General features: G+C 42.3%; 1 protein-coding gene across 1 annotated transcript in view; it reads right to left on the reverse strand.

The window, feature by feature from the left end:
• Positions 1-11,825, reverse strand: part of cbln1 (cerebellin 1 precursor) — a 17,873-nt gene extending 6,048 nt beyond the window's left edge. The window contains exons 1-2 of the mRNA XM_068731995.1: positions 10,983-11,825; positions 9,433-9,552 (exon numbers count right to left, since the gene is read on the reverse strand). Of these exons, the coding sequence (XP_068588096.1) occupies positions 9,433-9,552; positions 10,983-11,240 (378 nt within the window). The 5' untranslated portion in view covers positions 11,241-11,825. The remainder of the gene's footprint in view (positions 1-9,432; positions 9,553-10,982) is intronic.
• Between the last annotated feature and the right edge of the window lie 1,425 nt (positions 11,826-13,250).

The raw sequence follows: 13,250 nt of genomic DNA on the forward strand, positions 1-13,250 counted from the left end.
ACAAATGTCCAGGCTTCCCACAGCCGGCGTTTTCTAAAGTTTGTAGCAAAGTTCCTCCGAGCTCATTCAGGAGTTTGGTACAAAAGCAAACATGGAACGTAGGCCTCACTACAAACTATGTCTGTTATGAACTTCTAAAAACTAACTTGAACAGGAGCGTTAGTCATCAGCAGCCGCTTACTGCTGGGAAATAGTGATCAATAAAGCTCTATTCTGCATGGTTTTACAGTGGTGCTACTTTTAATGAATGTTGTTGAGTTATCGTGATGCTGGCTAAAATTATTATTTCCCACAACTAGTCACCTGCTGCCGACTTTCAATGAGGAAACTCATCATTTCTGGTAGCATGCTTTGCATTTTGGGAAAAAAATACCAGAAGACTTTATTTAGGTCAACTCTGCGCATCTATTCAGTGCTCTCTACAAGCTTTTTGGTTTTCAGATTTCTGTTCTTTTAGTCGATTCACCTCGTCAGCAGATGTTATGAAAACCTAAAGTAGGTGCTTTCTAGCAATACAATCCAGAAATGCAATTAACCACCATGCAACTCTCAGTGGGCCACAGCTGTGTTTTGTAAGCATTATTAATCAGCATTTTTTTTTTTTCCATTTGGGATGGAATTAGTCCATAAATAGAGGGCAGAGTTAACATGGTACAATACCTCAAGATCCTAAATACCTTACAGTAATGGTGTTTGTGTGTGTGTGTGTGTGTGTGTGTGTGTGTGTGTGTGTGTGTGTGTGTGTGTGTGCAGTATATCTGTCTGTTTATAGAAGTCTCTACAGTGGGATGCTCTGTAATGACATTAGCACTGCATTAGCAGGAAATCCAAAGAAAAGTATGAATTGATTTTCAAAATGAATAACGTGTGCTTTCCACTGAGTACCATCCAGTGTAGTAGTATACATGTGTAGGTGTAGAAGCCCCTATTGTGGAAGACACTTTGACATGTGGCAGAAGAAAAGGCCCGGGTGTAAATGATGAAATGAGTGCTGCTTCAGCTCCAGGATCCTGGTATTGTTCGTGCTGGCTCACTGTCACACTGGCGTGGCTTATGGGGACACTTGAATGGAACAAAGCCATTGTTAATGTTATGGGCAGGACCTGTGTGAAAAAGGTCTATTGTGAAAAAAAATCCTGTTTAAAAAAATAGTACTGAACCACACAAGGAACCTTGTGTAATTTTCTCTAAATATCATGACGTTAAGAGGGTCTATCAACAATCAATGTATTGGAATTTGTATTTCTTATTATCTTTTAGTAGGTATTGCATACGCTGTGAATTTACTGGCCTTTTCATCTCTTATTGTTTAAGAGATGCAGCCGTACTGCTGGGCCGTCTGCAGGGAAGGGAGGCAGAACAAGGACTGAGCGTCAGTAAAACGAGGGGTTTTCTAAAGGGAGTCTGAATCACTACTGCTTTAGTCCAGAGGGACAGCCAAACACAAAATGAAAGTTCCTCACAGTAGCTTTAAAAAAACAAGGAGGCGACTAAAGCAAAAGGTCAGAAGTTTACTAAGCTATTGACATTGTAGACCACAAAAACAGATCATACAAATGTCAGCAAATCTTCACCAGTCTTCATCAATATTGCCTCAGGGAACAACATGGTTCATTTTAGGAAACCACTGGGCAAAGCCTTCACCCGTATTTCTTTTTTCGGTTTGGTGAAAAGGCAAAATATGCAACTCTGAATCAGCTGCCAAATGTCAAAACACCCCAAAAGAGGACAATTAATTAAGATAAGCCACTTCAACGGGAGCAGATGGCTCTTAACAGCCTTTACAACGAACGCACCAAAAAAACCTAGAGGAATTCATGGCGTCATGCTGAAAGCAGACCCTGATTCAGATCCAACCACTCTGACCACGAAGACAAACGGTAAAATGACTGCAGTTACAGTAAATCCCGGCCACGCTATCGGAGGTAACGAGAGCTGACGATGAACGATGAACACGTTTGTGGACAAATTGGAGGCAACTGCCTTTACAAACGTGTGCCGCTGTTAAAATGCCCAGCAGTCCACGTTCCCTCGTCCCCAAAATCCACACAATTGTTTTCATACAGTGTTTGCACTCTTGTCCAATATATCGGACAGGCACCAGAAGCCACCGAAATACCACATTAAGGCAGCACTACATGCAGTTCTTTGAACTGAGCACAACTGCTGTCTTAACGAGAGGTTCAGGTACCACGAAGACTGAACTGATACACAACTTAGAGCAGAGTTGGACTCGTGATTGCTTGTAAGTGAGTGCCAATCGGAACATTCTGATGATGACTAAATCAATGGTTTCCTCCCGGATATTGCTCATTGACGAGATCTCTCCATCAAAACAGATATTCAGACCATCAACACAGCTATGACTGGGGGAGGGGCAGCAGCCAGGCTTGCAATCTGTGTTTACAACCAAATGTAAACAAACTTTTGAAATGTCTCAAAAAAAATGATATGTGAATTAGGTGCATTTTCATCTGATTTGGAGCGAGGGGGGGGAACAATTCTCAGCTATGACATAGGTTGGTTATGAATTGGTGTGTTTGCTGGCTGTATTCCACCAGGAAACAGAGTAGAAGAAGTTGTAGAGATCCAGAAACACATCCCGGAACATTCCTGTTACACTGTTTGGCTTTCTGAACGCCTGATGTCAGCTCCGTGGTTTTACTGTCATCAAAACATTCCGTTTCCTCTGACTTTTACAACAATAAAATATTCACCAGAGCCCCTTCAGAAGGACTTATTGCATTTTCTTCCTGAAATGTTTTTTTTGTAATTATTATATGATTGATCAGCAGAGACATTCTAAGTGATTAAGATAAACATCGTTTTAGGCCACAAGACCAGTCGGCAAGAAATGTAAATGTACTTTTTCGGACTATGTCTACACTCCTCATGATTCACTTTTGTTGGATCGTTGTAATAATCTTGTTCAATTAAAAGGCAATGATTATTCAAAGAATACTTTTTTTTCTCTTACATCTCTTCTCTTTCACACATGAGCACAGATCAGAGCAGCTTTCTATAATGTTCTGCCAAACGGAAGGCGACTGAGCACAGGTTGATTGGATAAAAATGGAACCAAGCATCTGGCTGGCTGGTTCGCTGTGTCACTGTGCAAGTGTGTGTGTGTGTGTGTGTGTGTGTGTGTGTGTGTGTGTGTGTGTGTGTGTGTGTGTGTGTGTGTGCAGACAATGACATAAATTGTAAAAACAGAAGATCAGAGGCTTCATCTATTATAGAAGTAAACCATGCAAAGAGGCTGCTTGAAAGCAGGGTCCTCCAGCTCCAGCGTTTCATTTGAGCTCGCCATTGTGTGACTGACTCAAACTCATCGGATCTGCACGAATCAGGTAGATTGCCTAATTTGAATTCAATACGGCAACTTCTGCAAAATAAGGTGATGCATGCCTGGACAATGGATAATTTCAATGGACGAGTCACCACTTTGGTAGCCACTGTATTTACACCCAAATAAATCCATTAAAACGTCACGCGAGACAAAAGAAGCAGTGTGAACTGAAAGACACGTGGTTTATGTCTGACCTTTAGGAATACTTTTCAAAAAGTGACCATCTTCCTTCCTCGCTTCTAAATGATGACATCAATGAATATCACTTTACTGTAAATATGATTAGCATGAAGTACCCTGCATAGGTTGAATTGGTGTATCCAGATTATAGAGGTATAGATCTACATAAATCCTGGTTCGTTTAATACTATTTTTGAGCACATTTAATTGAATAGTTGGTATTGAAGTGGCAGACGGGAAACCAGGAGACACGCAACACGGGTCGGTTAAGTGAAAACTCTGACCTGCTGGTGGCACCAGAGAAAAAGTCAGGCAACACCAAAGTCAGCAGGGTTCATCCTCTGACGACCATGAATGTCTGCAAAAAAAAATCCATCCTGTATTTGAGACATTTCAGTCCCAAGAACCCTGTCGCTAACATGGCTAAAAGAAATAGCTCAGTACAGCAGAGTCTTCCTTGAAACAAGCTCACAAGCAAGCTGCTAGGATACGGTGCTTGTGTGTGAGGCCTGACATCTCCCAGGATATACCGTCTCTCTGGCCAGTTACAACTCCACTGCCCTGTCTTCTCCTCCCGCTTCCTCCCTCCACCGTTTCAAAGGCAAGAGGACATCGGAACAGATAAGGTGTTTATTTATGTGTGCTTTGACTATTGTATGGGAGCCAAAAGCAGAACACTGGTGTGCTTCTATTTCTTCCTTGTCATAGCACAGTTCATGCCGCTCGTTCTGTTCACACTGCTTCACGTGCGACACATCAACACACTGCTCGACTTCCCACGGACACAGCTGTAGTACGTCGGGAGCGCGGTGACGCATTCCTTTTCTACTTTACAGAGGAAAGAGTAACTTAACAATCAATCAAATTATGTGAACGGTCACTTTATTTCACTCCATCGATTGATCCTTGTCCCAGTCTTATCGTTGTAATTTCCACGTACGTTGTTTGTCTTTTTCCAGAGTAGAAACAGGAAGTTGGTCCTCCAGACTAGGCCTGTCACAATTATTACTTATGGTAAAATACATGGACATCTGATATTGCCCTTTTGTGTTTACGAGCATGTTGTAGACAACATGAAGCCAGAATAAACAGCAGCGTTTTCCCTACCATTTTAAGACTATGCATTGCGCAGACCTTGCACATTGTTGTCATCTAAATCGAGACGAGTCCATTGTATTTATTGTTTTGATTGTGTGGTTTATTATTTATTTCAGATATTTTCAACATGTTTTAATATCTGAAAATCTTTAAGAGTCAAAAGGTCATTGTTATTTTAAATGGTGTACTTGCAATATGATGCTTTACTATTGTCAATATATTAGTCTTAAAATGGTTTATCTTAAATATTTGTGGAACCACATATCTACCCACAAATACACCTTGACCTGTGATCTGTTTGGTACATCATATATGTTACCTTTAACACAGTATTATTGATACTTTGTCTCAAAGGGTAACATAAAAAGTATGAATTTGACAGTGTTATTAATGTTAATACACGTGTTCCCAGCGTTCCGACTTAAAGGACGGCCATGTTTGTGTTTAGCCAGCGTTTAGCGGTCTGTTGGCAGTAGTGGAAAGCTGCATAGGGATTCAGACTACATTAAATAAACTGTTTGATGATATTTAAGGATGTCTAGATGGGATGCTTCATCTCAGTGGTTCTATACGCGCATCAATCTTTAAAAAGTGTGCGTGTTTTTAAAACAGAATTCGGCCAACACTTTAATGAAGTGGTGCTTATACGGCGTAAGCACTTTGTGACGGCACTCATATATCACACGACATTCATTATAGATTACATGAAACATATAATTACTGATATGAAATTAGGTCTTTCTGTTTGTATGCTGTGAAAACATACAGGTATATCTAACTAAAACTAATATCTGTATTTGATTTAGTATTTTAGTACATATATATCTTCCCTCAGAACGATTACTGTTGCAAAGCAAAACTATATAGAAAGCCGCAACAGCGATATATTTCTCCTTTTTAAAAGACTAAATATTCCTTATCAAATGCACCGCATAACAATGAGTTAAACCAGTAGGTAACGACACTGTTAACAATCACACTTAGACACACATTTGATCTCAGCATAACAGTAGGAAATTGAAATGACATGAGAGCATTGTGGTAGCACAAACAATCTCCTTGCCTTAGCATGCGCTGCAATTAACAGGGGCAGCATTTGCGGGTCTGAATGAACTGCATGGCATTTGAAAGCGGAGCATGTTTGCTAACTCTCAGGAGTGAAATACCGCATTACAACAACATCGACCCCAGTGACCCGAGCCGGAGAATGAAAATGCGCATATTGGAAACCAAAGCACAGACATGGGCTGGTACTCAAAGAGCTGAACGGATTATGCTTTGTTGCAGACAGATGCAGCTGCTCTGGGTCACAATGTAAAACACATTTTCTTATAACCCAAAGAGCAGCGTGTTAGAGGTAAAAAAAATCTCCTGCTATCAGAGCAGCGTTCCATCAACAGCTTGGAGCAGTGCCTCCAGGTTTTCCTCTCTCAATGGGGAAATGATAGTAACAGAAGGCCTAATGCACACACAGCGTGAGGCGTCTTAGATTTTTAGTGCCTTCACCCTTACAGAGCCGCTGTGACCCGAGGCTTCATGACTGCCATTTCTGAATGGCATGGGTTTTCAAAACACTGTCTTAAAACACCACTTATTCACACTTCATTGTTCCATTCCCTTCACATTTCAATTATCTTTTCTGACATTTTGGATCCGTTGCTCTGAGGAATCAACATCAAATACTGGCTGATTTGTATAAAACTATTGGCTATGTTTTGATTACTCAAGCTGCTGCACAGTACGTTAATAAAAAGGCACATTAACCGCGGTTTAAAACAGTCGGCATTATGGTCTTCAGAAAACAGTGAAAGACACACTTGCGACTGTAAAGCCCACCTATCCATCCCGGGAACACCTGACATCGCTGAGTATTGATATCCCACCAGCGCCTCATCTGTTTGTCTTTCTGATCCACGAGTTCTCTGTTCCAAGCTGCAGGTACAAGATGTTCACTGAGGGATATATAATTCATTTGTTTCTATTTGATTTCAAATTTAGAGCAGTGGTACATGTAGGAAATGTAAATAGCTGCCACCGGGAATGAAACCCTTTTGATATGTATAGTGTAGGTGATTTTCAGAAATAATGCAAGCAAGTTATCCATTAGTGGAAGTTTAGGCGTCGCCGATGCGTAGCATTATGGGTAGTGTGACTGTTCAGATCAGAGGATGTGCTGTATTTAATTTGCAATATTTGTGTATAATTGCTAGGCAAAAAGCAAACAGAGACTTTTGAGTTTGTAGCTGTTTTTGTGACACCCACGTCTCTTCTCTCACCCCTCACAGGTAGATGGACAGATCTCTCTGCACAGCAGAGGGCTGATGAGAGATGGAACAAACTGTTTCTCCTTCCCTTTGTACATCCACCCAGCATCCACTGATCAATAGTTACTCATGATGTGTGGCTTTCTCTCGCTCTCTCTCTCTCTCTCTCTTCGCCCTGCCTGAACCTTCTCTTTCTCCTCCCTTCCTGTCCATCCTTTGTTCCTATCTGTCATATCCCTCTTTCCTCTCATTTCTCATTATGTCTCCTGTCTCTCCCCTCAACCCTCCCTCCTTTTCAGATCCAAATTTGCCTTCCATTTTTTTTTCTTCCATTTTCCGTTTTCTATTCACTTTCTTTCTTTTCTTTTTTCTCCATTTGACTTCCTTCCTCTCTGTCCCTCATTTCATCTTTTCTTTTCCCGTTTCACATGTACTCTCATGCATTCCTCTCTGTCCCATCGCCTTCATCCCCACTGCTCTCCTTTCCCTGCTGTCTCTCATCCCTCGCCCGCACCACAGTAGCTGCCTCTAAGGCAATCAAACAGTGGGAGTTTTCAACACAGCAGATGCGCTGGATGGATGGGAGGATGAGTGGAAGAGGTTAAGGGTGAGCCACACACAGGCTGGATGCTTGGAGGAGAGAGGACAACCTACACCTGTTTCATGTCAGAAACGTGACGGACAACACGGCCTTTTCTCACAGAAAACCACAAGTTTCTAAATCAGTTTTGAAGTGGTGGTTTCTAAAAAAATAGTTTAGGGCTTTAGATGATTTCAGCTAAAGTGTTGTACTGTAGCCTTAAGATTCTGGTTGTAAAAGTGAGACTTTTCTCGTTTTATTCCCGCTGTCACTGTGTCACTGCTAACAACATCTCATAGATATACTGTAGTTATATATTGACAACACAGCAAATTGGCACAAATTACAGTACGGTGTCGTGACAAGCAGCATCCCTTGGGATGCACCGATACGATACGATACGTTACCTGGGTTTTGGGTAACGGTCGATATCGTGTAACGATCCGATACCAGTGTTTAATTAATAAGCAGTATGCCTCACTATGTGGAAGTGACTGGGATTGGTCTTTTATGTGTTAAGCAACGTCGACTGAACTTGAACATGGCGTTCCTAACTTAAACTAAATATATCTAATAAATAGATGGATATGAATTTATCGAGTTATTCATCTCTTAAACGTCAGAGCAACTCGGAGAAAAATCTTAAAATTCACAAGGATTACAATTCAAGTGTAAACCTTTTAAATGCAGCAACAAATTGGTCAAGAATGAGACACACCAGTTTATAATCTATACAGTAAATAAACATAGACTTGTGATGAATAGATTGGCCCCATTGTTACATCCGATCCAACTTGTTGAATCAGTATCGGCCTGATATCGGTATCGGTGGATCCCTAATTATCATCACTGTGTTCTGCATGACAGACTTAATTACCTCAGTGCCATGAGTCAAGTGTTAGCGGTCTATTTGCGGTCAGTCACGCAAAAATGAGAGTATGCGGTGAGCTTGACACAACCCCCCCCCCCCCCCCCCTTGTTGTTGTTATTGTTGTTACTGGTGCTGCCATGCTAATTAATTCCAGACTCCCATAATAAAATATAAGTAGCAAAACATAATGTCAAAGCCCCGGGGAGCCAACAGCATAATTACACAACAGATTCATTAGCAAGAGATACATTGTAATCAACGCTGTGTGACTTGTAAAGCGTCATCACGTGCATGTTAAATCCGGGAAATGGGCTAAAGACTGCTCAAGTGCTTCATCGCTTGACACATCAAAAGAACGTGGAGACTGCATCTAAGGCAGAGTGAACACGAGCTGTTAGTGGGATGAAAGGAGGCTTGTGAAGGGGCATACTGCAGGCAGTGTGTGTGTGTGTGTGTGTGTGTGTGTGTGTGTGTGTGTGTGTGTGTGTGTGTGTGTGTGTGAGAAACAAATAAGTGGAAAACACTATTATCAGTTCTACATAAAACTCCTATGAGTGTGCTGTGTGTAAGAGAGAGATAATTAAAAGGCCTGTCTCTGTTTGCTCTGTTCAAAATGTGCTTAATGTTTTAATCTTCTAAATAATCAAAAATCTTAGTCGGCCTGCTGCCTCTTTTTAATGAGAGGAGACAGACAGAGAGAGAAGGAGACGTCGCTGTCCACGGTGCTGAAAGTAGCTGCTGGAGCCGCGTGCGCCCCCTCCTCCTCCTCCTCCTCCTCCTCGCGCTCACCGCAGCACCCCGTCGTCCTGTCGGCTGCACGCGCTTGATTTGTCTCTGTCCTCTCTGCATGTATTGATTAATTATGATCGGGCCGGCGGGCGACTATAACTGTCTCCCGGGAAAGACACCTCAAAACATCGACAAAATGACTTCCAGTGCGGCTGATATTCAAGTTTAGTAAAAGGGGGGAAAAAAAGAAGAAGGAGAAAAACAACGTGGGGGGCGCGTGGTGTGGTCCACGCGCACAGACACACAATATTACACACGGACATAAAAAAAAAGAAGACAAACGCAGGAACAGGCGCCATACCTGTATAGTTTGGCGGTTGTAGACTTTCACTACGTGGAAGTTAAAACTGTAAATCCCTTTGCGCGGCGCGATGAAATTACTTCTCTCCTCGTCAAAGTTCTTCCCAACGTTTACTAGAACCTGGAAGGAAGAAAAGAACGAGAGAAAGAAAGACAACATTTCATTGATAACATTGCTTCATCCGGCTCGTGTCTTTCACAGTATTTGCACTCAGTCAGCCATATATATATATATATATATATATATATATATATATATATATATATATATATATATATATATATATATATATATAGCCCGCATGTTAAAAAGCAAACAATCCCAAATGTTTCCACGTGGACTAATACACCACGACACGATGTATTCTCGTGATTTCACCATGATAGATTTTGTATTGAACCGTCTCATTTACGATGCTATTATTGTACATTTTCTTAAGTGAATAATTTCTAGGATAGCCTATTGAAATTGATGTCACTTATTTTTGTGTTAGAGGGCTATAAAGGGGCCCCCTTGGCCCCGGACCACACATTCAGATCCACTGATGGAGTGGAATAACTCTCTGCTTTTATCTAGGCTTCTTTTTTTTTCTCACCCCCCTCTCTGTCAGAACTTCCAAACTTTATGGGAAATGAAAGAGAACTTAATCAATCTTTCAAATTGACTTTTCAATTATGCATCTCTGCAGCCAAATGACTGTTTTATGGACGGAGGCGAACTATGGCGTGTAATTGAACGGCAGTTTGAGAGAGAGTTAACCTTTAACGGCAGGCGGGTAGGACCGAGCCCTCGCGACCTGCCGTTACTAAATTATTTGGCGAGATGTCAGTTCCCATATCCCATATTGTCATGCTCAGAAAAGTTGAAATATTCAAAAGGCTTGCCTTCGAGGCTATACTTTCCCAACCACTTTGGGAACGGATTACCTATAAAAAGAATTGTTACCGACACAGATTCATTTCCGCTCCACTTTTCGGTATCTCTGCCCGCTGCTGTCCATGAGGCCACTACCAGATGTGCACGAGCTGCAGCTGTGCGCAAATATATATATCAAGCCACCCTATCCGGCCTGGATTCCTGGTTTTATGAACGTTTCAAGATGTTTACACAATATGCTCTTAGACTAAGTTTAACCCTCACTGCACATGGATTTTTTTTTTTTTTTAAATGCATGAAGAGACCAAATGAAACAGTCTTCAAGAGGTCATTGAATGGTTAATGGCGCCGAATAACCTGCTTCTTTTGTTTCTGCAAACTCTGTGACATGCTACTCCTCCATACATTAATAGCTATGAGTTGTCGTCTTCAATAAGCTATTTGACAAATGCCACACCAGCAAAGATGCACGCCACACGTGAATCACGCACGCTCATCTGAAACTTCATCTGTTCTCTGATCTAGGCCAATCATTCCTTCATTATGGAAGCTATTCCTTTGAAAACAATTATAAACTTATTTTGGTTCTTTGATTTTTTTTTCTCCTTCTTATTGCAATTTTTTTTTAATGGACGGAATAGAAAAATAATAGAATATATATTTCTTGCTCCTACCCGATCGAAGTAGATGACCATGGTTCGGTTGCTCATCTCGGAGGGCTCGTGGTTGGTGTTCCGGACCGCGGAGAACGCCACCTTGGCGCTGCCCGAGCGCACCGAGATCCCGAGCGCCGTGCCCGTAGGGTCCGCAGCCGGGTTGGAGTCGCACACCACGAGGCACTTCCCTTCCAGGACGATTGGTTCCGTCTCGTTCTGGGCGCGGGCCGGGCTCGTCGCGAGCCACACGGCACTCAGCAGGCAAAACGCCAACATACCGGACCGGAACGACGAACTTCTCCGGTCGTCTTCGCACCGTAAACCGCGGGTCTATTCCCCTTGAAAAAAAAAAAAAAAAGTAAGGTGGGAAGAGTTTCCCAGGTGTTCCCCGGATGAACCTTGAGGAGGCTTGTTTCACAACTAGATGCCACTCCGTTTTCTTGTATTTAATCAGCCCGTTGCAAACAGTTTCTCCCTCGCGGAGTCTCTTGGAGGGGAAACCAGACGGTAAATTGTTCTGCGTCTCTCCGTTTTTTTTCGAAAAAAACAGTTTATTGCCCGCGTACCTCCGGTCGAGTCGCCAGTTCTCACCTGTTCTTTTCTTCTTTTTTTCCTACTTTCTCAGCAGCTTTTCTGTCACTTGGAAACACAATAAGCGGGAGTCGCGCGCGGTGCGGAGGGGCCCTGGACGAGTGACGAGGCAGCACAACTCATAGCGCACGGAGGGGGGGGGGGGGGGGGGAGCTCCGTCTGCTCTCTCTCGCGCGCGCTTGAATTATTGATATGTGAGATATGAGAGTTTGAAACACAAAAGGCTCGAGAGGAAGAGACGCAGCGCGAGAGCGCAAGATGCTCCCGCCCTCGTCCTACTCTTTTTTTTTTACAAACCCCTCCCTCCCCCCGGTAACTGAGACCCATCATCGGATTAGCGCGTGCGCGTCTTCGATATTTTCCAATCGCTGCGTGCCGACCGCCCCCCTCCCCGCCCCACCACTTTATCTAGCATCTCTCTCTCTCTCTCTCTCTCTCTCTCTCTCTCTCTCTCTCTCTCTCTCTCTCTCTCTCTCTCTCTCTCTGCTTTCCCCCTCCCCTTATCTTTCTTGCACATCTATCTATCTATCTATCTATCTATCTATCTACCTGTCAAAAGTCAATGATATCTCTTATATCTTTTTGCTCTCTTTTATGTCTCTCTCTCTCTCTCTCTCTCTCTTGATGTCTCTTTCCTTTTCCTGTCTTATTGACCTTCCCCAAACACACACGTCTGCTCGGCATCTTACAGGTGAACCACTATAGAGGAGGAGCCACGTAAAAATGGCCACACATAGTCCACACTCATGATGTGTTTCCACCATTATCAGATTTATCAGAATTATCGAACATCTGTAAAGCAGACGACTGACTGAGAACGGAGTTGTGAAACTGCTCTGCAACCAGCAAGAAGAGATCTCACAGAGTGTGTAAATACCACTTATAGCTATAGTAAAATCTGAAAGTTTGCAGAGGGATTTAATTAAAGCTGCAAATGTGCGCAAGCAGACATGGTTTAAGCATAATGGTTTAAAAAAATACTCAGGAAACATTAGGCGTCTTTTGGTATATGGTGGCAGCCGTAAAAAAGACACCTCGGGGAGGTGCAGCCACGCAGAAAGTGTGCCAAATGAGCACCAGTGGGAACCGAACCAACAGGGACACACAAACATGACAGGCATTCTTTAAAGGAGTCTTCCGGTGAATCCGTATTACACAAAAAGAAGGGTCCAATTTGGTGCAGCAGAGGGCGAGAATCCCTCGGGTCAATCTCCAAAAATGCTGTATCCCACACTTCCCACCTGTGTCTTTCAAACTCCACACTTTTTTTTAAATAGGCTTTCAGTTGAAAATGTGTAGCATAGAAGCCTGAACAGAGTTTATTCAAGTGTTCTCACTCTTAATATTGCAGCTTAACAATAAAAAAAAAAAATGTCTGCCAATTATCTCATTGACCTAACAAAAGTAGGCTAACAAAACAAATAACAGAAGAGAGAATATAGTTCCTTTATGGTCTTTGCACAAAGCACAACAAAACATAGTTAACAATCCTGACGGTGCATACACATTTATCAAACACTAATGCAAAATAAAGAAAGAATGAGTTCAATAAAGTCAATGGAAGTCAATGGATAAACAGAAAGTGAAATATGCAAACTGTACAATACACAGTTAAAAAACAACTTCAGCATCTGTTCTCAGTTTGTCATCACATTTCTCCTCAATAGACGCCTCCGCTCATCCTCTTTTACCTCT

This window comes from Cebidichthys violaceus, unplaced genomic scaffold, assembly GCF_023349555.1.
Source record: "Cebidichthys violaceus isolate CVI_PGR_0920_01 unplaced genomic scaffold, fCebVio1.0.p SCAF_55, whole genome shotgun sequence".
In the NCBI taxonomy this organism is placed as follows: domain Eukaryota; kingdom Metazoa; phylum Chordata; class Actinopteri; order Perciformes; family Stichaeidae; genus Cebidichthys; species Cebidichthys violaceus.